The 27621-nt window shown below is 34.9% G+C and overlaps 1 protein-coding gene across 1 annotated transcript in view; it reads left to right on the forward strand.

Annotated features, from left to right (window-relative positions):
* TBCA (tubulin folding cofactor A) overlaps positions 1-27621 on the forward strand; it is a 103318-nt gene that overhangs the window by 67265 nt on the left and 8432 nt on the right. The window contains exon 2 of the mRNA XM_060009264.1: positions 17948-18053. Within this exon, the coding sequence (XP_059865247.1) occupies positions 17948-18053 (106 nt within the window). The remainder of the gene's footprint in view (positions 1-17947; positions 18054-27621) is intronic.

Below are 27621 nucleotides of genomic sequence, written 5' to 3' on the forward strand. Positions count from 1 at the left end.
TGACTTGAAAATGTAATCAAAGTGCTTAATGTCAATGTCATTTTATTTTGTTTTATATCTATTTGAAGAGTTTAGATCATCTTTTCTAATTCAGTTTTTTTTCAAGAATACAAGACAAAGAGCTTAATGAAAAAATGATAAGTTGAAAACCAATTGGCTTAACTACCTCTTGTATGATTGCCCTGTTACACACATCTGTGAAAGTAAATTTGGTTTATAAATTGTTTCTGATTGCTACTGAAGATCTTAACTGTGTATACAAAGGTCTAGATTTATTTTTATAAATTGAGAAAACAACTTATACCTTGGTAAATTTATTACCTAATCTGAAAATGAAATGATTGGCCTTTCAAATCATACATGCAACTATTTTAAAAATGGAAAAATTTGAACTGCTGTTTAAAATGTTTGGAAACATTTTAAAAGGTTTAAAAATATTTATGAACTCTTGGACACATATTCTTCTTACATAATGTGATAAATTACTGTTTATAATTGTAAGTAGTGTTGTCTAGTTTTTGAATTTCATGTCTTCATATTTTTAAGATATGGAGTATCTATTACTACAGTGTCTTTAGAGTACTTCCTTATTACTATAGCATATGAAATAAATGAGTGGTTTAAGTTGCATAGGCCACAGTAGCTAAAGGAACTTGCAGTGCCTGGAGAATAAAATTTCATATAAAATAGACTACATGTAATTTTTTTAAAGGCCGTTCTCAATTTTCCATTTATAAGAATTATAATTAGGAAGAAAAAGTAGCCTAATAGGTTAAATCAAAAGGTTAGGAAATTGAAAGTTCAATTTCTCACAGTGTTGAGGCTAGATATTTAGCCTATTATACCATAATAAAAAATGCCACCCTATCCCCCACATGATTGTGCTATTTTGGAAATTTAAATTAGTAGATATTTGTTAATGAATAGTTAGAGATCATAGATGACAAGCTTCCTGTACTAGTTTGTTCATTAGCTCTAGTTAAGGCACCAATTTTAAAGTGGTTATATTTTCTATTGAAGCTATCTTACTTTAAAATTACCTTTTAAAAAAAAATTACATTCCTTTATAGAATTTGGCCTAAAAACCATTGAGTATTTATTAGCATTCAAGTACCATATCTAAGTTGAAAAAATAAACTTGTGTTAGGAAAAATTGGATTAGATTTTTAAAAATTTTTGTCAGCTGTAATGTTACTAAATAATTTTTCACTTTTTGTTTTATTAATTAATTAGAGTATAGTTGCTTTATAATGTGTTAGCTTCTGTATAATTTTTCAAACTAAATATTTTGCTGATAATATTATAAGGTGGTGTGGCCAGCTACTTTCTACTAAAATGTGAATTCAGTTATAAACAAATTAAAATTTAAAAAGTGATAAGATATATAACATTCATTTATTTAATATTAATTACACTATCATTTATTTAATATTAATTACACTAGTATTACTAGTATGTTGTACTAGTAATATATACTAATATTAATTAAGCCATTGTTGCCATATTGATTTATTTTAAAAATTAATTATATTATTTAAATTAATAATTAATATGACATTTTATTAACTTCTATAAACTGGCAATTTTGAATAGAATATTTTTGTATTTATTATAGGGTAAAAATACACTTTAGAAATTTAGAAATAGGAGTTTACCAAATACTGTAGTCAGAATTTTGAGTATTACCTGTCTTTCATTTTGGATTCCAAGTTGGTATTCTCTGGAATATGTTTAACTGGATTTTAATAGGTAAGTTGAAAAAGTGTTCTGCTCAAATTAATTTGAGAATGGCTGAGTTAAAAGTTAACATGTTTCTTTATTTTAAGATTACTCAAAAGCTTTCACTATGTGAATCTTTAAGAGAGGAATAGAGTATGCAATATTTCTCAAGTATTATCTGTTCATAGAAACCTTTTTTCTTTCAACTATCTATTAACATCTCTTGGAAGAGAGTTCCTTTTTCTAATGTGAAAAGAAACAATTGTTGCCACATTTGAAAAGTGGCAATTTGGTTCCATTTACATGATCAGTTAAAGGATAGATTTTCTCCCCTACATATAAACAAGTTTGAGCCTGCTGCTGTGTCTTTCTTTAACCCCAAATACTATAGTTATTACTTGGGTTTTTTAGGTTGACCAGACAAAATGATGTTTGTTATAGATATATTCATATGTTATCATGGTAGTCTATCCACAGAATCAGGATCCTGAAAGATTCTATCAAATAACTCATCTGAAATAGTCCAGGAACTGTGTAGAACAACTTGGAAAAAGCTGTGACGTTCTTAAAATGCTACAAAATATATTATTTATATATTCTTCTGTTTTTGTGAGATAAAGTTAGAGGTTTATCATATTTTTACATGCTGACACATATTCGTGGGACAAGAGCTAAAGGTGGAATGCCTCCAGTTGTGAAAATGCAACATTTAAAAACAGTGTTTACTGACAGATTCAGAGAGTCAGGCTGCAAAAATGTTTTACTGAGTAAAGAAATGAAGAATAAAAGGGTGGAGTATTAGAGATAATACAAACTTTTTTTAAAACTGCAGACTATAATTAATATGATACAGAGAAGAAAGATTAGAGGAGTCATTGGGAATCACTAAACCAACCTTATAATAATTAAGAAAATTTTACTATTGAATATTCACACAGATTTGCTAGCTATTAAAATTGTGTCAAATACATCTCTGTATCAAGTACCATTACTAAATATTACTTAGAAGTAGTGTTTAAGCAGTTAAAGACTTAGAAATTTGACTTAATTTTTTTAAATGCTTTATATGTGGTAAAGTACAAAATAAATATACATTGAAAGTGTATTTCAATACTTTAACATTTACCAGATTATTTACTATATGTATACCTTTAGATAGGAATATAGTATGAAAATTATTTTCAACTGTTAGGTTTTTCTGAATGGAAATTGTTAACAGTTCATGATTATTGTCATTCTTCTGTACAAAGGACTTAAACAAGACCTCAATATCAGTAATATAAAAATAGCAGAAATCTTCATACATGTTTCTTCTTGAACCACTGTGACCTAATGAATAAATCTTAGTACAACAAACTGAATAAACACATTACATACCAAAGTACCTTTGTATAATGCTAATAATCCCCAAATCATGAGTTGTTCTCTGGACCCTAGAGCTGTACAACTGAAAAATCTCAGATTTGGCTCCCAAATTTTCTCATCAGTAGTTCCAAGAATAACCTGAGTTACTGAATCACCAAGAATAATTACTATAGTAAAATATCATTAAATTGGGCTTATTTTATAATTTGATAAAATTCAGGTATCCTAACTGATGTTAACTTTTATTATCTATGAGAGGTGACAGTCGTCAGTCAGCTAAGTCATTTGCATCGAATGATATTTTCTTTGCCCATTTAGTTATAACCAATATTAGTTTGGAATAACTATATAGTTCATAATATATCTGAATGTTTTAGACAAACTGAGCTATTTCACAGAATAGAGTGATGGTGTTGGATATTCTTTTGCTAATAACTCTGGTTTGTTAGGGTCCTTCTTCAGATGCTGCCTTAAATCCCTTTTGCATCTAAGTTGTGTATAACAATTTTGGAAGTAAATTGTTAATACTAATAGCACAGATACAGTTCATCCAATGTAGTAATGTGTACCTACCACGTTTTAGGTTCTCCTCTTCTAATGCATCTAAGATTGAATTGGCTGGTTTTGGTTTTTTAGTAACTGCATCACATTCTTGGCTCATATTGAGCTTGCAGACAACTTAGCTCTTTTTCCCTGAACTGCTCACAAGCCAGGCATACTTCATCCAGTATTTGTGTGATTCTGACGTTGACATCTCAAATTGGGAAAAAGGGTATTATTTTAGAGTGGGATGGTGATGAGCTTAGTTTTCAACCTGCTTCAGTTAGTTGCCGGTGGGATGTCTAAATAGAGATGTTGCAAAGACAGAGATATGGGTCTGGGCAGAGGATAAAATGTCAAGTGTACAGAGAGATTTGCGATTTTAGGTAGTAATTAAAATTGTCAGAGTGTTTTTGTATGGAGATGAAGCAGCTGTGGGAGGTGCTATTGCTTTCTCATACAGACTCAAGCAGAAGCTATCCACAATAGTGTCTTTATAGCCGTTTTATTATTAGTACACACTTTTCAGTCTCACTGACTTTTAAGGGACTAGTTTAGAGGATTAGTGAAATAATTAGTTTTACATTTGTGTTTTTGAATTATTCCTAAGACTTATTAATTTATTAATCACCAAGATCCACAAAATTGCACAAAAAATAGTGATATTGTATTTGGCATGCATCAGTTTAGCTGTTTACAAAATGTCTTTTTTTTTTTTTTTTTTTGTGGTACACGGGCCTCTCACTGTTGTGGCCTCTCCCGTTGTGGAGCACAGGCTCAGCGGCCATGGCTCACGGGCTTAGCCGCTCCGCGGCATGTGGGATCCTCCCGGACCGGGGCACGAACCCGTGTCCCCTGCATCGGCAGGCGGACTCTCAACCACTGTGCCACCAGGGAAGCCCAATGTCTTATTTATTAAAAGTAATAATGCATATATTTTACTTGAGTAGTGACTATAACTTGAACCATCTTCAATTTAATGGATTAATTAATGGGTACAGGAAGATGATAAGGTAACAAATACCATCAAACTAAACATTTAACTTTTCATTTAGGATACACAAGAAATTGATAACTGTTGCTTCCAGTGTTGGGACTGAGGGGCTCAGGGCAGGGAGTGTGTGTGTTGGGTTGCCTTTTCACTTTGTGCTCTTGTGTACGATTCAAGTTTTGAACCATGGGATGATTTTACATTTGGAACAGGTAAAGAAATTTAAATTTTGAAACTCATTTACTTTAAACATGAGATAGTATGATGTTTAAAAAGTATTGACACTTGAAGTTAGAAGTCATAATTTCAAATCCTAATTTCTCCATTTCCTGGCCAGCTGGCCTTAGATGAATCATTTCACCTCTTTGAAAATGGGGATGGTGATAGCTGCCCTGAATACCACTCAGGGTCATTGTGAGTTCATTTAGTAAACATATCTGTGAGGCACACACTGAAAGGTGCTCATAGGAGACACATTTCCAGTCCTCAGGGCATCTACTTTCAAGTGTAGAAGTCGACAAAATTATAACATATTTAACTTATAATTTCTATGATGGAAATAAACATGCTATAAAAATTCATAGGAAAGATCCATAGTGGCTGCTTGGGGAGTGGTAGAGTAGGGGCTAGAGTGGTCCTTATTGAAGACAAGGACATTTGAGTTAAGTTTTGAAGAATGGGTTGGGAGGATATGGGGGAGAAGATGAAAGAAGGAGAAGGCATTCCACCCAGAACAAGCAACATTTCCAGACCCATCTCATTTTATGTGTGTTTGTGTGTAGCACATTTTTGTTTTATTTATTTTAGGAGAGGATGCTGTAGCAGGTTCTTCCTTAATTTTGCTGACCCCCAAAATCTTGACTGTGATTATTAGTTGAAATTTGGAAATAGTGGAAAATTTCACTTGGAACTTTATAGTGACCACAAAAGAATTAGTAGAGAATGACTAAAACTCACTGAGTTTTAACTTATACATTTTTATATAGACCATAAACACTAAATCATCGGATTCTGAAGTCAACCTCCAATTGTTTCTCACTAAGGAACTAGTGAGAATTCTTAATTAAGGCAACTAAAGCAATAAGCCTCTAATTTGCAGTTCACTTGGAGTTCCCAGATGAGATTTTTCTTTTCTTGCATCTTTCTTGGTATCTTGGTCCCCACATACTTTTGTAAAGACATAGTTTCTTCTGTGTGTCTGGGGTCTCATCACTAAACCCTTAGTCTTCAAAAGCCTAAAATTTACTCTAAATACAATGTTTCACTCTGATTTCTGTAAACTGCTTTCTTCCAATATGTTTAGCAGAAAAGCTTGTACCTGCTTTACTTGTTAATTCAAATAGCTTCTTTCCCTAATCTTGAATACATTTTTCATCTTCACTGGGGAAGATAGGAATTTTAAATTGATTTGACAAGTTATAGAGTTCCAAGCTGTGAGTAGATATACTTTTCCTGGTGCCGTATTGTTTACTTTATAGAGCCATTAAACACCTCAACTCCATAATAGTTTATAGACATTAATATTTAACTATTTAATGCTCACTGTCCTGTAAGTCACAGTTTAGGGGCATTGATATTTTACTATTTAATATTTAACATCCAGTATGTTACAGAAGTACTTTGTAAATTGAAAATACGATATAGATAGAAGATAGTATTATTTATTATTGATATTAGCCTACAGTAAACACCATGATTATTAAAAATAAACACAGATTTTAAAAGTTTTCTGCCAGTTTAGTGTTTGTTGTTTGGTTTGTTGTTTTTAATTTTTTTCCTTGGGTCGTGCCATGCAGCTTGTGGGATCTTAGTTGAATGACCAGGGATTGAACCCGGGCCATGGCAGTGAAAGCCTGGAATCCTAACCACTAGGACACCAGCTGTCAGGGATTTTGCAAAAATTCATGTGAGATATTTCTTAATACAGTGGAAAACATAAAATTGGGTATTGTATTGTATAGGTAATTTCCTCTTTACATTGTATTTATTTGTGTGTGGGAAGGAAAAAAATGAGGCATCTCAATTTCTAAGTGACTTATCCGTTTAGAAGAAGTTAGTCCAAAGTAAGAAAGCATTATTTCTATACCTGCAGAACATTCTTCTGTTGTTAATGACTCTATCATTTCAGATCCTTTTAGCTTCGAAGAAAATAATAATAGAAAATCAAACTATATGTGACTTAAATTATAAGGATGTTTATTATCTTATACAATAGGAAATCTGGAGGTAGGGTGCATTCAGAGTTGGTTAAATCAGTAGTTTAATACCGTCACCAAAGATTCAAGTTCTCTGACTTCCCAGAGTTACCTGTCCTTTTAGGCTGGGTCTCCTCATGATCCCAAGGTGGCAGGTGTCACAGGTGATGTCTAGGGGAGAAAAGAAAATTGTACTTGCTATGTCACATTTAGGAAGAATGACAAACTTTTCAGAAGCCCCTAGCAAAAGCTACTTTAAAAATGCAAATTGAATATTTCAAACAAGTGAGGAAGACATAGTTTGCTCATAGGTCTATTATAAAAGTTGAAAATGAATAAATAGATTATAAATATATATCATTTAAAATATGGTATATATAGGATTACATTTCTTTCTCATTGGATCCCATGCTGCTCAAAGGATACTATTCTTATAAATCCAGGTTAAATTAGTTTTGTTTTTCATCAGTTGCTTCATATTACAACCATAACTATGTTGGGGGGTGGACTGTGGAGGGGGGTACTTTTCCTGGAGTTTCTAATTGTCTTTCATTCTTTCATTATTGGGAGAAAAAACACATAAATGATTTCTACCTTCTTACTCATTCTTCTTCTTAAAGATGTGTCTGTAAGACTCCATACTAAGATTCTCATTTAGATTGATTGTTTTCCAGGCCTACGACACAGTCAATACTGGGATTTTTTTTTTTCCTTCATTAGACTGTTACATTACATTGACCATGGTTTCTTTTCTTGATATTCATCTTCATTTTGCTGGAATACATTCTTAAGTAAATTTGTCAGAAAGGAGGCAGAGTAGATGAACTTTTTGAATTTTTATACAAAAAAAAAAGTTCTCCTGGCCTATGACTTCTTTCATCACTTTTCTACATGACTTACTGTTTCTTTCAGATCTCAACACATATCCCATTCTCAAAGAGGCCTTCCCTGACCATCTTGTTTTAAATTGTGAATCCCCTGTATTACCAGCCCTTCTTCACTGCTTTTTCTCTTAGAGCACTTTTCACAATCTAACATGCTATAATATATTTTGCTTATTGTCTTTATTTTCCCACTAAAAATGCCATAGGGCAGAGATTTTTGTGGTTTTGTTCACTGGTATATCCTTGGTACATAAAATGTCTGGCACATAGTAGCCCCTCAGTAAATAATTGCTGAATGAATTAGTGAATTTTCCTCTCACTATTATAGTTATAAATCCAGGTTTTAAATTGTTTCCTCTCAGAAGTTTGAAGGGATTGCTCCCATGTCTTGTGGTATCTAGCGTTATTAATGTGAAAGATAAAACTTTTATAGGTGACCTATTTCTTCTCTGTTTGAAAGCTTTGGTGTTTTTGGGTCTCTGAAAATTCTCAACAATGTACATAGACGTGAGGTTTTTTGATTCCAGTTGGCACTTAGAAATCCCTTTCAGTTAAGATTTTTCTTTTTTCCCATCTCTGGGAAAATTTATTTTTTTTTAATTGAAGTATAGTTGATTTACAATACTGTGTTAGTGTCACGTGTACAGCAAAGTGATTTGGTTATGTATATTCTTTTTTTCAATTCTTTTCCATTATAGTGTGTTACAAGATATTGAATATAGTTCCCTGTACTATACAGTAAATCCTCACTTATCTATTTTATGTATAGTAGTGTGTATCTGTTAATCCCACACTCCTAATTTATCTCTGCCCCCAAGGGAAAGTCTAGTTTTTAAAGAAAAATTCTTCCCCTGATTTTTTACTTTATCACTATCTACAACTCCTATTGGTTATCAGGTTTATCTTCTTTTCCCTTGATGTTCATTTCCCTTATTTTTCTCTTTTTAATTTTACATGTCTTTAATGTAGGCTTTGATATGCTTATTAATATTTCAGCAGTGAAATCTGGCATACTGTTTTCTTTGACTAAGATGAAATACTAAATAGTAGGCTAAAATAGGATAGATTGAATTAATATTTGCATTTTGTTTATGACTACTAATAATGAATGACTAAGGTAGCTTATCATATCAGTAGAAAAAGGAAGTATTCATCAATAAATGATCACTAGTTTACTGGAAAAGGATTTAGTCTAATTTCTCCTCAGACACTATATATTTTAAATATTATATAATAAGAAAATAATATACATCTATAAAATTTAGGAGTAGGGAGGTTCATCACAATATTATTTATATGGGGATGTCCAGATGTCTAACAGCATTTAATAAGCTGTCATACTGGTATTATGAAATGCTTTGCAGCCGCTAACAGCTATATTTTCAAAGAATATGTAATGAGATTGGAAATGGTACACTATCCCATTTATTTATTTATTTATTTATTTATTTATTTATTTATTTATTTATATACAGTTGTGTCTTGAACAACATGGGTTTGAATTGCATAGGTCCACTTATACATGGATTTTTTGCCATAAAGATGTACTGCATTACTTTTTTTTTTTTTTTTTGCGGTACGCGGGCCTCTCACTGTTGTGGCCTCTCCCGTTGCGGAGCACAGGCTCCGGATGCGCAGGGTCAGTGGCCATGGCTCACGGGCCTAGCCGCTCCGCGGCATGTGGGATCCCCCCGGACCGGGGCACGAACCCGTGTCCCCTGCATCGGCAGGCGGACTCCAAACCACTGCGCCACCAGGGAAGCCCCTGCATTACTATTTTTGATCCATGGTTCAAGGATGCAGAACCAGATACAAAGGGTCAACTATAAAGATATACATGGATTTTTGACTGTGAGGAGGATCAGCATCCCTAACCCCTGAGTTGTTCAAGGATCAATTGTGTGTATATAATATAAATTTTCGCACATGTTTAAAAAAAACTAGTGAAAAATATTCAAAATGTTAATACAGATTTCATAATCCCTTATATGAAACTGTTGGGCCCATATGTATTTCTGAATTCCAGGTGTTTTAGATTTTGGAACAATAATAAATGCATTTACATGGTAGTGTCTAAAGAAGTACTCTATAATCAAACACATTCATATTTCTGCAGTGAAACATGATTGTTCACATTAAGTAGAATACATAAAGTCTATAAATATTTTCATGTCAGTTGAGGTCACATTTTGCTAGTAAATGAGTTTATGCCAAACTTAATTTTTAAATTCCAATTTTTTTTAATGTTTTTGGAATTTTAGAATTATGTCCATTTTGGATCAGTAGTAGTTAGCTTGGGCAATGAGATTATGACTGATTTTAAAATTTTATTCTTTATAATCTTTCAAGTGTTCCTGTACTTATAGGAGCATATGCATATGTATGTTACAGAAAAATATTTTAGTAACAAATTTAAGAACTATGACTATATATACTTGAGTTAAGTTTTCTTATTAAATCTTAGCCTTTCCTAGAGAAAGGAAGAAGAGTCCAATTCACCAGAAGCTATTCATTCATAGATTTAACAAATACTTATCCAGTAACCATACTATTTTAATAAACATAGATAACCTTATAAGTTTTCAGGGAAGTTAATATTTCAAACATAATATAATACCATTTCACACTCTTCTTATTGTCAGAAATTTAGTAACTCATACAATTCCAGTTGTTCACCAGGATGCCAAAGAGAAGCAGGAAATTTCATATACTGCAGGTTGGGTATCAATTGATACAACCATTTTGGAAAGCAATTTGATAATATCTAGTAAAGCTGAAGTTGTGTATATACTCTCTAAAACCTCTTCCATGTCATGTGACTTGTCATCAGTACATTGATTTATACTGTTTGAAAGTGGAACTTTTTCAATTTCTCTTGCATCTTGCCTTAGCATTTTATTTATTGTAATTTTACACGCTGGTATTACTGGGTTCTCACTAACTGTGATTTTTTTCCTTTTGGGGGACAGTACATTTGCTCTTCAGTAACTTGCTTCCTGAGCCTTTTCACAGTATGGCTTTTTATTTTTTTAAAACAAAGACTTTACTTATGCTTGTTTTGATATTCTAATAGTCATGTAAATATTCAGCACCTTTACTTGTCAAGTGTGATACGTAGTTGACTGTCTTGTCAATTTTGCTGAGGCGATGACTGCTATTTTCCATGGAGAAGTACATGGAGTAGGATGACTAGGATTACCAACCAGAACTGTCAGTGGATCTAGGCATAGAATTTCTCTCTTTCATTGTATAGTTTCTCAGAAATCACTGTAGTTTTCTTATTTCTCAAATTTTGTGGATCACCTTTGTTCCACTTCAGAATTGTCTCATGTATCTCTTTAAATTGAAAATGTTAAAAGGCAATAGTGAGATTTTTAGACTCAACTTTTCATTCAGCAAACGTTGAGTGTCTACCATGTGTTAATTACAGATCAGGAATACAGTATGAATACAACCTAATCCCATCTTCAAGGAACTTAAGACCTAGCAAGTAAGACTTGGTTTCAGTGTGGTGTGGTAAATGCTAAGATGGTTAAGTAGGGGTTGGATAGAGTTAAGTCGAGGTCTTCCAAGTCAGGGGTCAGCAACCCTTTTTTGTAAAGGGCCAGGTAGTGTATATTTTAGACTTTGTGAGCCATATTGTCACAACTACTCACCTCTGCTATCATTACGTGAAAGTAGCTATAGAGGATACATAAATGAATAAGTGTGGCTGTGTTCCAATAAAACTTTATTTATGGACACTGAAATTTGAATTCCATATGATTTTCACATGTCACAAAATATTTTTCTAATATTTTTAACCATTTAAAAATGTGGGGCTTCCCTGGTGGCGCAGTGGTTGAGAGTCCGCCTGCCGATGCAGGGGACACGGGTTCGTGTCCCGGTCTGGGAAGATCCCACATGCCGCGGAGCAGCTAGGCCCGTGAGCCATGGCCGCTGAGCCTGAGCGTCCAGAGCCTGTGCTCCGCAACGGGAGAGGCCACAACAGTGAGAGGCCCGCGTACCACAAAAAAAAAAAAAAAAGTGAAAACTATTTATAGCTCTCAGACCATACAAAGACAGATGGCAGACCAAATTCAGCTCACTGGCCATAGCTTGCCAACCCTTGTTCTAGGTCTTTGAATTACAGGATATTGTTAAATGTGCTTATTTCTGATAGCTTATCCAGTCCCAGCTACTTTCGTTTACTAGAGGAGTTTAGTAACCTGTCATCTTTAGAAATATTGAAAGTCTTATTGCTAATCCCGGTGGTTTCTGGTTATCCCTGATATTCTGAATACTAATTGTGATTCTATTAAGGTAATAAAAACAACAATAATAGTTCTACTGCATTAATGATATGCAAGTTTCCCAGCCCACAGGTTCTAAACTCAGTTGCTTACAGGGTCAAGGAAAAGGCTTGAGTGTTTGAGAAACAGGGAGTCGTGTGAGTTGGGGCACAGTGAACAGCAACACATGCCTCATCTAAAACAGTCAACAGCCACTACCTAGTTCCATCCAGTAGTAGGATGCAGCCCTAATATTCCCTGATAAAAAACATCTTAAGAGAAGCCAGAAAGCCAGACTTAAATCTCCCAGTTGTTAAATTTGGTAACAAATATGTTGTTGTTTTTTTAATTCTTTCTGTGAATAAAATAAAACCATCTTTAGGTCCCATTTAAGCAGGCTGGCAACTTGCCATCTCTGTCCTAGCATTTTCTGTGTCAAAGGAACTTTTACAGAAATATCTATAGTGATATGCATTAATGATTTTATTTTGAAATTTTAAGCCTCAGAGGATATTTTTATCTTAATACTGAAAATATTGTTAAAGCAGTTTTAAACTAGAAGTCAAATGCAAATTTCTATACATGATGTTCACATGTTCAACTCTCATTAAGTCCAGGTTTGAATGTATCCAGTACTACTTACAGCTTTCCCCTATAGCTGAATTTATGGTCACAAGCTTTTTTTCTTTTTCATTTTGTTAACAACTTTATTGTGATGTAATTCAAATACCCTATAAGTCACCCACTTAAAGTCTACAATTTGTTTTTAGTATATTCACAGAATTGTGCAGCTGTCACCACAGTCATTTTTAGAACATTTTTATTACCCCAAACCCTTTAGCTATTACCCTCCAAATTCCCCCATCCTAGGCAACCTCTAATTTACCTTCTGTCTCTATAGATTTACCTATACTGGATATATCCTATAAATAGAATCATACAATATGTGGCCTTTATGTCTGACTTCTTTCACTTAGCATAATGCTTTTAAGGTTCATCTAGATTGTAGCATGATTCAGTACTTCATTTCTTTGTATGCTGAATATTATTCCATTGTATGATATACCATATATTGTTTGTCCATTCATCAGTTGATGGACTTTTAACTTGTTTCCACATTTTCCTATAATGTATGCATAATGCTGCTATGAACATTCATGTACAAGTTTTCATGTAGACATACGTTTTCATTTCTCTTGGGTATATACTTAGGAATGGAATTACCGAGATATATGGTAACTCTGTGTTCAAGCTTTTGAGGAATGACCAAGCTTCCAAAGCAGTTGCAACAGTTTGCATTTCCACTAGCAGTGTTTGGTGGTTTCAGGTTTTCCACATTCTTGTCAGCAACACTTGTTATTATCTGACTTTTTGATTATAAACATCCTCATGGGTGTGAAGTGCTATCTCGCTATGGTTTTGATTTGCATTTCCCTGATGACTAATGATGTTGAGCATCTTTCCATGTTCTTGTTGGGCATTTGTATATCTTCTTCAGAGAAATGTCTATTCAGCTTGACCATTTTAAATTGGATTTTTAAAACTTTTATTATTATTGTTCTTTATATATTCTAGATACAAGTTCCTTATCCAGTATATGATTTGCAGATATTTTCTCTCATTCTGCAGTTGTCTTTTCACTTGCCTGATAGCGTCTTTTTTTGGCTACTTGGACCCTCAGCAGTGAAAGTGCAGAGTCCTAACCCCTGGACCACCAGGGAATTCTCTGATAGTGTCTTTTGAAGCACAGAATTTTAAAAATTTTGATGAAAGCCAATTTTTTTTCTTTTTCTTGTGCTTTTGGTGTCATATCTAAAAAGTCATTGCCAAGTCCAAGGTCACCAAGATTTACCTCTATATTTTCTTCCAAAAGTTTTATAATTTTAGCTTTTTAGATCTTTGATCCATTTTGAGTTAATTTTTGTATATGGTGCAAGGTGGGGAGGGGTGGAAGTCATAGGCTTTTAACTTCAAAAATCAAACCAAAGGTAAAATATCTGAAAATACTAATAAATAAATACACAAATAAGTGGCAAGAGATACATGAAACAAGATTGCCAAAATATTAATAATTGTTGACTGAGTGATGAGTACCTGGGGTTTATTATGCTATTTTCTCTACATGTTTTGTTTGAAAATATCCATATAAAATGTTCTTCTAAATATCAATTTTTTAAAAAATATCAATTTATTACAGTTTCTTACTATCTTTTTTTTTTTTTTTTTTTTTTGCGGTACACGGGCCTCTCACTGTTGTGGCCTCTCACTGTTGTGGCCTCTCCCCCTGTGGAGCACAGGGTCCAGACGCGCAGGCTCAACGGCCATGGCTCACGGGCCCAGCTGCTCCACGGCATGTGGGATCTTCCTGGACCGGGGCACGAACCCTTGTCCCCTGCATCGGCAGGCAGACTCTCAACCTCTGCGCCACCGGGGAAGCCCTCTTACTATCATTAATCGCAGGCTTGTCATTGTATCTTTAGCATGGCTTGGTGTTGGGCTGTTAGTTACTAGATGGCCATAAGTACAAATTCGGTTATAACTATGAAAATCTTATTTAAAATATTATGAGAAACTGTAAAATCAAGATATCAAATTAAGCTAAAACTTTTTTATCCCAAGGTTTCTTAATTCTTGATTTACCCCCAAATTTTATTCTATTTAGAATTTTATGAACAGTATATTTAAATGTGTTGTATGCAGATTTGTGTAAAGTTTATAGATTACTACAGTGTACTTCTCAAACTTGTGTTGAGAGGCAGCTGTTCTGGAGAATGCTGAGTGGGAGAAAGTTCATTTTTGCCTCAGGTAAGCTTGCAGTTGAACAAAATTAAATTGATTTTCTTACTACAAGATTTCTCAGGACCCTTTAATGTGCAAGTATGTATCATAAATTTTTAAGATTTGGCAAGCAGTGTTTTTTAAGCTTATTTGACTACTAATGTACTATGGAATAGTTTGTAAAACACTGGCCTGCACATTTAAAATCACGTTATGTCCGTACATAGACAGTTAAGTAGTTTGTTATCATTTGCTTATCATTACCTCGATGGCTGTCATTTCTTAAAATTTCTCCTTATGTCTATCCTTTTCTGTTGCTTTTTCTTATTTCTTTATTTTACTCTTAAATATTTGTCTAACTACTAAAAGTGACCAGATTTTGAACTTGCTATGTTTCTCTGTAGGTGTGGGGTTTGTAAGACTAAAAAATATTTTCAGTTAATTATGCATTTAAAATATAATAAGTTATGACTTTATATTTATTTGTACTTGTTATTTTTATAGCATTTGAAAAACTAGCAAAAGATAGCAATGTTTAGAGAATTACAACTATTAGGTATATTTTGGTATCTTTCTAATTGAATTTTGCTTTATTCCAGAAAATATAGCCAAAGGAATAACTAGCAGACTTTAAAATCATTCAAAATTGTGCCACTCAGAGATAATTATAAGCATCTAAATTTTTTTGATAAAAGTAATACTTATACATGGGGGAAAAAACCCTGGAACTTTATTGAGAGGCATAAAATGAAAGCCTCTCTATTTACCTCCCAGCTGACCATCCCTACCCCAAATCATTAGGGCTTTTCTCCTCAGGTAACCACAAATAATAGTTTCCCAGGTATCCTTTGTTATTTGTTTCTTGAATATCCTTTGTTGTTTGTTTATATTCAGGGCAACATAAAATTTATACCTATTTTGTTTTGTTTTTCACTTTGAGATATTTTAGGATGAGAATTTGAAGGTCACATATTATATTCTACCGTAAATACTGTGAACTTTTTGTCATGTTTCTTTCCATCTATGTCACTAGTGCAAGATCATGAAGGACAGGATGAGCCTTGCTTGCACAACTCAAAATTCCAAACTGGAACATTTTAGTATTTTAATATTTAGTATGCAGTTTATGTGGTGATTTAAATCCAAACTAAAGCTGACTTAAAAGCCTCCCAAGTAGTAGGACAAAAGATTTTTTAGATTTGTGAACTTATGTTAAGTCCTATTAGACTATGAAAATTAAATTGTCTTTTGAAATACACTTAAAAATCTTTATTGCAAATGATTAGACAAAAGCCATGCTCTAATATGATTTTTAATTCCATCCCAGTAACATAGGCCTAGAAGTAAGTCAGCAAGCCAGATGGAAAAAGCTGCTTTTAATAGCTATGGGACTGTGAAAGTTTTTTTCTTCTGTTCCTTAGGAAATATGTACATAGGAATATTAGTGTTTTCTTGGACTGCACTTTTCTTTTACATTAAAACTTTGATTAATGAGAATTAGGGGAGATTGCACTATTATGGTTAATTGAATTTTGGTTATCTGAGGAATAATTAGTAGAACTTCGTATTGCTCTGTTCCTTATTGTTGAAAATCTTCCTGATCTCTGTCAATACCCTTTCTTGCTTTAGTAATTAAATACTTGTTTGTTTCCACTATTTGTCTGTGAGAGAACCATGTCTAAATTATATATCTCCCCCCCAAAAAAAATGCCCTCGGGCTTCCCTGGTGGCGCAGTGGTTGAGAGTCTGCCTGCCGATGCAAGGGATACGGGTTCGTGCCCCGGTCCGGGAAGATCCCACATGCCACGGAGCGGCTGGGCCCGTGAGCCATGGCCGCTGAGCCTGTGCATCTGGAGCCTGTGCTCCGCAACGGGAGAGGCCACAACAGTGAGAAGCCCGCGTACCGCAAAAAATAAAATAAAATAAAATAAATTATATATCCCAGTCCCTCGCACAGGAAGGTCAGACACAAAATTAAGTGCATAGTAAATACTTTTTAAACACTTTGGTTGTTGAAAATAACCTAGTCTTTCTTTGTTTTGGATTTGGCATGCAATATACTGACTTTTTTCTCAGTAAGCTGAGCTTTTACCATTATGTTGTTTTAGGTACATGTATAAAAGTTTGGATAACATATATCAGTTAAAAAAAGACATTAGAGCCACGAAAGGCCCCGAATAGCCAACAATATGGTACTGGCCCTAAAAACAGGCACACAGATGAATGGAACAGAATAGAGAGTCCAGAAATAAACCCACACTCAGATGGTCAATTAATCTATGATAAAGGAGACAAGAATATACAATGAGGAAAAGACAGTCTCCTCAATAAATGATATTGGGAAAACTGGACAGCTACATGCAAAAGAATGAAACTGGACCACTTTGTTACACCATATTCAAAAATAAACTCAAAATGTGTTAAAGACTTAAATGCAAGACCTGAAATCATAAAACTCCTAGAAGAAAATATAGGCAGTAACCTCTTTGACATTGATCTTAGCTTTTTTTTTTTTTTTTTTTTTTTTTGGTTACTCCTCCTCAGCAACATGGATGGACCTGGAAGGTGTTAATGCTAAGTGAAATAAGTCAAACTGAGAAAATACTGAATGATTGCACTTACAAATGGAGTCTAAAAAACAAAACAAAACAGAAACAGACTTGTAGATACAGAGAACAAACTGGTGGTAGCCAGAGGGAAGATGGGGTGGGGACACAGACAAAATAGGTGAAGAAGATTAAGAGATACAACTTTGTGTGGTTACAGATAACGTATGGTTATTGTGATGATAATTTCATAATGTATAAAAATATCAAATCACTATATTGTACACCTGAAACATATTATTAATGCAATTTTAAGTAAATAAATAAATAAAGCAAACAATAAAGAAATGTTAGTATATAATAATTTTGAATGTTATTTTTACATTGTAAATACAGTTACTATAATGGAATGTTTTTAATTAAAAATTTAAGAATTCCATGCTTTGATAGATTGGCTTGCTTTAGGCAGGTATAAAACTTAAGGTCATGAGGTTCATACATCTGTGGCTAATGTAGTTTTCTTCCCTTCCCTTCTCCTCCCCATCTAGTACATATGCTTTTTAAAGTATACTTTATATTTACAGAGTTTCTTTGTTTTTTATGGTCTGTTGCTAGAGAGAAAGTTAATTCTCTGAAACAGTTTTTGGTTTATTTATAGATTGGTCAAAGAAAAAATGATGTATGAGAAAGAAGCAAAACAACAAGAAGAAAAGATTGAAAAAATGAAAGCTGAAGATGGTGAAAATTATGCTATTAAAAAGCAGGTAAAATTATATCTTAAATAATAACAGCTAACATTTACATAATACCATATTAACAATGGATTAACAGCCCTCTGAGAAGGTCCTACTAAAGGTCCTATTAAAATCTCCATTTAAAAATAAGGAAAGTTACCATCTAAAAATAAGGAAACTGGGGGCTTCCCTGGTGGCGCAGTGGTTGAGAGTCTGCCTGCCGAAACAGGGGACATGGGTTTGTGCCCCGATCCAGGAGGATCCCACATGCCGCGGAGCAGCTGGGGCCGTGAGCCATGGCCACTGAGCCTGCACGTCCGGAGCCTGTGCTCCGCAACGGGAGAGGCCACAACAGTGAGAGACCCGCGTACCGCAAAAAAATAAATAAATAAAATTAAGGAAACCGAAACACAGGTTAAATAACTTGCCCATGGTCACACAACTCCTAAGTGGCATACCTGGGATTTGAACACAGGCATTCTGGCTCTGGAATTTGTGCTCTTAGCCATTAAGCAGTACTGCCTCTCCAGTTTTAAGTATTAAATATAAAATGGCCTAGTCTTATAATTAAATATACTTATATTTACAGATATTTTTCCCAAACTGATATGAAGACCACCAAAATTATACACACACACACACACACACACACACACACACACACACACACACACACACACACACACACACACACATATTATGCATTTCAATGGCTACTTCTGATTATCCTCATGGCAAGTTTCAGTCTCCTTAGCATTGTATACACGGCTCTTCTTAATTTTGGTACCTCCTTATCATTCCAGCCTCATCTTTTGCCAGTCCCTATCTGGACCTCTTAGGTCCTGCCTTTTAGTTTCCTGAACAAGCCCTTTCTCCTTTACCTCTGAGATATTGCATATGTCTGGGATGTTCTTCCTACTGGTCCTACCTACCCTCTCCTTATTAATTCCTACTTATTCTTTAAACCTCCTCTACACTCCACCCTAACACTGAGTTAGGTGCCCCTCCTCTGTGGTTTCATAACACTTTATTTATTCTCATCATAACATCTAATTTATATTCACTCCTGGTTGACACTTCTTTTGTAATAGCTTGAGAAAATAGAGGCTGTCAAGGGAACTTATATTCCCACCACAAAATCTGTCAATCTACCTGCACCTGTACCCATACTACCCACCTTCCTTCCTGTTAGAGTGGATTATGTGCCTCAGCCCTTGTTACAACCATCAGTGACACTGTTATCACTTCTTTCTTACATAACCTCTCCTTGGAATGCTCTTTTATGTTGGCATCTTTGATAGAATGGTCACCAGGTTTCACTGCCATTTTTTCTCACTCTGCTTTGCTGAAACTCTCCCTCTCCCAGCTTGCTGTCTCTCTCCCATCTCTCTCTATGTGTCTCTTTATCTCTCTATCTTTAAAAAATTTTTTTAACCTTAAGAGTTCTAGCTACAATTCCTCTCTAGGTAATCTCATACCATCCTTTAACTTTAAGTACCATCTTTATGCCCATTCATTTGTTTGCACAGAACATATTAATTGAACCCCTGGCTACTTGCCAAATACTGTTCCAGGCACTCTTAGACGTGGCATTAAAAGCAACAACAAAACAGAAAAACCCAAAATTCCTGCTAACTTGACATTCATTCTGGTGCCAATATCTCCCAAATTTCTATCTCTGGGCCCAACCACTGCAATATGTATCAGTATATTCAACTGATCACCAATTTGACATATCCCTTGTGTGTTCAATACAAGAATCTTGGTCTTCCCTCAACCCAGCTCACCTCCCTGAAACAAGAAGCTAGTCTTTCTCTTGTTTCCCCCCTCTCAATAAATGGTACGTCTACTTATTCAGATACCCAAACCAAAACTTACGGGTCTTCTCTTGATCACCAAGTCCTCTTTCTTTTTCTTTACATTTCTTTCTCTACTGCCACTATCCTAGTCCAGTTCACTATCACTTCATGCCTGTACTACTGCAAAAGCCTCCTGGTTGATATCCTCTTTGTCTCTTGATAACTCTCCATTCCTTTCATACCACAGTAGCCAGGTTGATCTCTTTAAAATGTATATCAGATTACTTATCCCTTTACTTAAAATCCAGTGTCCAGTGCATTTGGAATAAAATCCAGATAACACTAAGTAAAAGGAGAATATAAAATAACTTATACAGATTATATCTCAAGACTTATTTTTTAAATCAGCTTTATGAACTCACAGTGGTTTTCATCATATAAATTATGTTACAGATGGTAATGCACACTTAACCCAGACTTTAATTAAGTAAAATTAATCACTTAAAGTGGATTTTTCTTTTTTTTTTCTTTTCTTTTTTTTTTTGCGGTACGCGGGCCTCTCACTGTTGTGGCCTCTCCCGTTGTGGAGCACAGGCTCCGGATGCGCAGACTCAGCGGCCATGGCTCACGGGCCCAGCCGCTCCGCGGCATGTGGGATCCTCCCAGACCAGGGCACGAACCCGCATCCCCTGCATCAGCAGGCGGACTCTCAACCACTACGCCACCAGGGAAGCCCTAAAGTGGATTTTTCTGTAGGTAGTTGCTTTCTGTTGTGCACAAGGAATGCAGTGGCACTTGAAATGTCTCCTTCTTCCGGTTATACAAGAAGAGAACTTATTTTCTTCAGCTTCCAGGAGAGCCTCCCTTCCTCTATGTATGATCTAACAAAGGACATTCGTGTGTCAGATATTCTTAAATTGAGAGAGGATTTGTAAATAGGTGTGCAGATACAGTATGTCCCCCAAAATGTTGACTTTTGTAAACTAACTGCCCTTCATAAGGATTTACATATGGAATGTAACTTTTTGATTCTTAACTTTATGTTAAATGCTTTTTAAATATATACTTCCATAAATATTCATATCATTTTTGTATCTCTCTCACTTTAAGGTACTCTATTTTTTTCCCACATTTAGTGAGAAACATTACAACGTAGTGTATCACTTATTTCACATAGGTCCTTCTTAGACCCCATCTGGTTTATTTTCCCACTTGTGTAGTTAGTGACCTTGTTTAGTTTTTTCTTTGCCTTTTTCTTTTCATCACCAATAATGTATTTTAAAATAGTCCTATAGCTAGAATATGAGTTGTAAGTTACTTGGAATGGGGAATGTGTTTCCTTTCTAAATAAAATTCTACAAATAATGTCACAGATTATCACAGAATCTGTTTTATTTCATTTGTATTTATATATTGATTATCTTTCAGTAAAATTACTACTTGATAGGTAAGGATTAACTCTTTATTGAATCCTATGTTCTAATTGTTACTTAAAGATATTAGCCACTCACATATATATGGAATCTAAAAAAAAAAATAGTTCTGAAGAACCTAGGGGCAGGACAGGAATAAAGACGCAGACGTAGAGAATGGACTTGAGGACATGGGGGTGGGGGGGAGGGTAAGCAGGGGAGAAGTGAGAGAGTGGCGTGGACATATATACACTACCAAATGTAAAATAGATAGCTAGTGGAAGCAACCACAGGGACATCAGCTCAGTGCTTTGTGACCACCTAGAGAGGTGGGATAGGGAGGGTGGGAGGGAGGGAGATGCAAGAGGGAGGGGATATGGGGATATATGTATAGATGATTCACTTTGTTGTACAGCAGAAATTAATACACCATTGTAAAGCAATTATACTCCAATAAAGATGTTAAAAGATAAAAAAATAAAGATATTAGCCACTTACTGGTTATATCATTGACTACATATGCAGATGTAAAAGGGGAAAAAATTTGTTCAAAAACCCTTTCTAAACTCAACCATGTTAAAATTCTTTTGTCACAGTGGTCATGGTTTATAACATGATTTTCTAGATTCATAGTCAGCCTAGTACTTAAATTCAAGAATACCAACCCATGTCTAATTACAGAGCAATAAATTGTTTTGTTTTCTGATATTCTCAACCTGCAGTGTATACAGTTTTCAGTTGCAGTTTTGTTTCAGGGTCTCATGAAACCTTGTCTTTAGCCCAGCCTACATGCTTTTCTCAATTCCTTTTCCTGGCTTAGCTTTGCAGTGGCCAGACTTACATGTTTTTTCTTATGTGCAAGGGGAGTTGCATTGCCAGAAGCACTGCTCTTTTCCTAATTGCCTACTACTGTAAGGTCAGGAATTGTTTCATGACATTTGCTGATGCCCCTCGTAAAAAATATGGAAGCCAAGTGCCAGATTTTGTGGGTTCTCTACTCTTCTCCCTGTATTTCCTCCTCTTCTGAGCTAAATGCCATCCCCAGTCACTGTACACTACCTTGACTTTTCTCTCACTTGGTTCCATTTTGCTCTGGCTTTCCTAGATCTTCTGAACGAGCCCTAATATTTTATAACGTACACATACAATGCTGTCTCTTGGTCCCTGTCAAACTTCTTACCTGAAATTGATTGCCAAAATTGTTCTCTCTTGCACTGGGCTTAATTTTGGTTGTTTTAAAATAAATAACTAGGCAGGAGTTTCAGGACCCTAATAAGCCAAAATACCAGTCAAAGAGTTATTCTATAACACAGCATTCAAATGTTGACTCGATATTGGTTTTAGCCTTCTGCTTATGATATTCCTCTTTTCCTCCAATATCCTCATCCCCCGATTAGGGATGGTTACAGAGGATTTTGCCCTCAACTGGTGAAGGTATTCTCGTCTTTTTTTGTTTTTTTTTTAAAGCCTATTCTGGAGCAGAAATGATTGGTAATAATGACAATCAAACATATCTCAGTTATTTTACATAAGGCATGATGCATCTCTTACCTTCCAGAAGTAATATTAAAGGACAAACTGGTTCAATTTTCAACCAAGGTTTCTCACAAAAACCTTACATTTATTACATATAATTGCAGTATTGTGAAATTTTGCACCACATTTTTTGTGATTTACTTGAAACATGAGTTAACGTTCACAATTTGATATTTCTTTTTCCTAAAACTGAAGGGGCAATTTTTTCATTAAATATATGGAAAATAATAGGAGGTTTCAGTCTACAAAGAGGAATTTGACCAAGGGTCTCTCACAAGGCTGCAAGAAACACCAGAGTTTTTTTATCAATAACTAAAATTTTATTGTCTCTTGGTACATATAATCAGGTTTATAAATGGTGTTCTATTTATACACTTGCTTTTTTTGTTTTTTGTTACAGACTCACAGGGAGTTGCAAAATATTTTCAGGGAAGTCTCATATACCCTTTACCATTCCTTTTACAACGTAGCATCTTGCATAATTATATTACAGTATCCAAACCATGAAACTGACATTGGTACACCACAGAGCTTATTTACATTTCACTAGTTATACATGTACTCATTGTGTGTGTGTATAATTCTATGCAATTCCATTGCATGTGTAGCATGTGTAACTACTGCACAATCATGATGGAGAACCATTCCATCACAAGACTGCCTTTTGCTATCTCTTTATAGTCCCTGTCCTCTCCACCCCTTAAATCCTAAATAATTAACACTCTTTAAAGAATGTTATATAGCATGGAATGGAATCACACAGTATGTAACCTTTTGAAATTGACTTTTTCCACTTAATAATTTCTCGAGGTCCATCAAGGTCATTGAGTGTATCAATAATTTGTTCCTTGCTATTGCTGAGTAGTGTTCCATGGGATGAATGTACCACATTTTAACCATCAAAGGACACTTGGATTGTTTCCAGGTTTTGGTTGATACAAAAAAAGCTGTTATGAACGTTCATATTCAATTTTTACATGAACATAAGTTTTCATTTTCTGGGATAAATGCCCAAGCAATTGCTGGGTCATATTAGTACATTTTTTGTTTTAAAAGAAACTACCAAACTCTTTTCGAGTGGCTGTACCATTTTATGTTCCTACCAATGATGTTTGAATGGTTTGACTTCTCCACGTCCTCACCAGCATTTGGTGTTATCACTGTATTTAATTTTAGCATTTAACCATCACCTACATGATAAGTGTGTAATGAGAGCTGATTGTGCTTTTAATTTGGATTTCCCTAATAGCTAATAATGTTGAACGTCTCATTTGCTTATTGCCCGTCTGTATATCCTCTTCAGTGAAATGTCTGTTCATGTCTTCTGCCCAGTTTCTAAATAGATACTTTATTTTTTTACTTTTTGAATTTTGAGAATTTTTAATATTTTCTAGATAAACGCCCTTTGTTGGATATGTGGTTTGCAAATATTTTCTTTTAATCTCTAATTTGTCTTTTTACCCTCTTAACACAATCTGTTACTGAGCAACAGTTTTTAACTTTGAGAACACCTTATTTACAGCTCATGCTTCCTTTTGTGAATCATACTTTTGACCTCAAGTCTAAGGCCTCCTTGCCTAGACCTAGGTCCTGAAGATTTTCTCTTTTTTTTCTAAAAGTTGTATGGTTTTATGTCTTACATTCAAGGCTTTGATTGATTTTGAGTTAATTTTTATTGTAAGGTATGAGGTTTAATTAAAGGTTCATCTTTTTGCCTATGAGTGCCCAGTTGTTCCAGCAGCATTTGTTGAAAAGGTTATCCTTCCTCCATTGAAATGCTTTCGTGCCTTTGTCAGAAACCTGTTGGACTTATTTGTGTGGGTCTATTTTGGGGTTCCGTTCTGGTCCATTAATGTGTCTAACCCTTTACCAGTACCACACTATCTTGATTACTATAGCTGTATAGTGAACCTTAACACAGGGAAGACTGAGCCCTCTCAGTTGCTTTTCTTTTCTTTCAAAATTGTTTTACCTATTGTAGTTTCTTGGCTTTTCCATAAAAATTTTAAAATAAGCTTTTCTGTATCTGTAAAACACTTTGCTAAGATTTTGATAGAAATTGCATTAAACGTATATAGATCAACTTGGGGAGATTTGATATCTTTACCACGTTGAGTATTCCAATCAGTGAACATGGTAAGTCTCTCCAGTTTATTTAGGTCTGACTTTCATAAGTATTTTGTAATTTTCAGCATACAGATCCTGTACATGTTTTGTTAGATTTAAACCTAAGTATTTCATTTTCTTTGAAGCTATTGTAAATGGTATTGTTTTTAGTTTCAGTTTCCAATGCTGTATTTGTTGTTAGGTATAAAAGTGCAGTCAATTTTTGTGTGTGGATCTTACAACCTGTGACCTTGCTGACCTCACATATGAGTTCTGGGAGTTTTTGGTAGATTCCTTCTGATTTTCTACATAGACAGTCATGTCATTTGCAAGTCATTTGCAAATAAGAACAGTTTTATTTCTTTTAAGTCTGTATGTCTTTTATTTCTTTTCTTGCTTTGTTGCACTGGCTGGAACTTACAGTGCTATGTTGAATAGGAATGGTCAGAGTGGACATCCTTACCTTGTTCCCAGTCTTAGGGAGATAGTTTTTTATCATTACATAAATATTAGCTGTAGGGGTTTTGTAGATGGTCTTTTTCAAGTTGAGGAAATTCTTCTCTTTTCACAGTTTTGCTGAGTATTTTTGTCATGAATAGGTGTTGGATTTTGTCAAATGCTTCTTCTGTGTGATTTCGTAAGATCACATGATTTTTCTTCTTTGGCCTGTTGATACTGTGAATTACATGGATTAATTTTCAAATATTGAACCAGCCTTGATTGTGTTATATAATTCTCTCTTTTTTTTAACATCTTTATTGGAGTATAATTGCTTTGCAATGGTGTGTTAGTTTCTGCATTATAACAAAGTGAATATATATACATATATCCCCATATCCCCTCCCTCTTGCGTCTCCCTCCCACCCTCCCTATCCCACCCCTCTAGGTAGTCACAAAGCACCAGCTGATCTCCCTGTGCTATGCAGCTGCTTCCTACTAGCTATCTATTTTACATTTGGTAGTGTATATATGTCCATGTCATTCTCTCACTTCGTCCCAGCTTACCCTTCCACCTCCCTGTGTTCTCAAGTCCATTCTCTACGTCTGCATCTTTATTCCTGTCCTGCCCTTAGGTTCTTCAGAACCATTTTTTTTTTTAGATTCCATATATATATGTGTTAGCATACGGTATTTGTTTTTCTCTTTCTGACTTACTTCACTCTGTATGACAGACTCTACGTCCATCCACCTCGCTACAAATAACTCAGTTTTGTTTCTTTTTATGGCTGAGTAATATTCCATTGTATATATGTGCCACATCTTTTTTATCCATTCATCTGTAGATGGACATTTAGGTTGCTTCCATGTCCTGGCTATTGTAAATAGAGCTGCAGTGAATATTGTGGTACATGACTCTTTTTTTTTTTTTTTTTTTTGCGGTACACGGGCCACTCACTGCTGTGGCCTCTCCCTCTGCGGAGCACAGGCTCCAGACGCACAGGCCCAGCGGCCATGGCTCACGGGCCCAGCTGCTCCACGGCATGTGGAATCCTCCCAGACCGGGGCACGAACCTGCGCCCCCTGCATCAGCAGGTGGACTCCCAACCACTGCACCACCAGGGAAGCCTGGTACATGACTCTTTTTGAATTATGGTGTTCGCAGGGTATATGCCCAGTAGTGGGATTGCTGGGTCGTATGGCAGTTCTATTTTTAGTTTTTTAAGGAACCTCCATACTGTTCTCCATAGTGGCTGTATCAATTTACATTCCCACCAACAGTGCAAGAGGGTTCCCTTTTCTCCACACCCTCTCCAGCATTTGTTGTTTGTAGATTTTCTGATGATGCCCATTCTAACTGGTGTGAGGTGATACCTCACTGTAGTTTTGATTTGCATTTCTCTAATAATTAGTGATGTTGAGCAGCTTTTCATGTGCTTCTTGGCCATCTGTATGTCTTCTTTGGAGAAATGTCTATTTAGGTCTTCTGCCCATTTTTGGATTGGGTTGTTTGTTTTTTTGTTATTGAGCTGCATGAGCTGCTTATAAATTTTGGAGATTAATCCTTTGTCAGTTGCTTCATTTGCAAATATTTTCTCCCATTCTGAGGGTTGTCTTTTTGTCTTGTTTATGGTTTCCTTTGCTGTGCAAAAGCTTTTAAGTTTCATTAGGTCCCATTTGTTTATTTTTGTTTTTATTTCCATTTCTCTAGGAGGTGGGTCAAAAAAGATGTTGCTGTGATTTATGTCAAAGAGTGTTCTGCCTGTGTTTTCCTCTAAGAGTTTTATAGTGTCTGGCGTTACATTTAGGTCTTTAATCCATTTTGACTTTATTTGTATAATTCTCTTAATTGCTGAATTAGATTTGCTAATATTTTGTTGAGGACTTTTGCATCTAAGTTTATGGGAGATAATGGTCTGCAGTTTACTTTTTTTTATACTGTATTTGTTAGGTTGGGAAGTGTTCTCTCTTTTTTTTTCTTGAAAGATTTATGTAAAATTGGTGTTGTGTTTAAATATTTGATAAGGTTGTCCAGTGGAAGCATCTGTGCTTGAAGAGTTCTTTTTCAAGAACTTTTTAATTACAGATCCAATTTCTTTAATAATTATAGAACTGTTCAGTTTATCAGTTGCATTTTGGTGGTTTGTAGTTTTCAAGGAATTGGCCCATTTCTTCTAAGTGGTTGAATTTATGAGCATTATGAACAATATTATAAAATCACTTTCAGTATTTTTTCTCCTTTTGTTGGTTGTGGGGTCTGTGTTGACATTCTGTATTTTGTTACTGATACTGGTGATTTGTGCCTTC

Source organism: Delphinus delphis, chromosome 3, assembly GCF_949987515.2.
Source record: "Delphinus delphis chromosome 3, mDelDel1.2, whole genome shotgun sequence".
In the NCBI taxonomy this organism is placed as follows: Eukaryota; Metazoa; Chordata; class Mammalia; order Artiodactyla; family Delphinidae; genus Delphinus; species Delphinus delphis.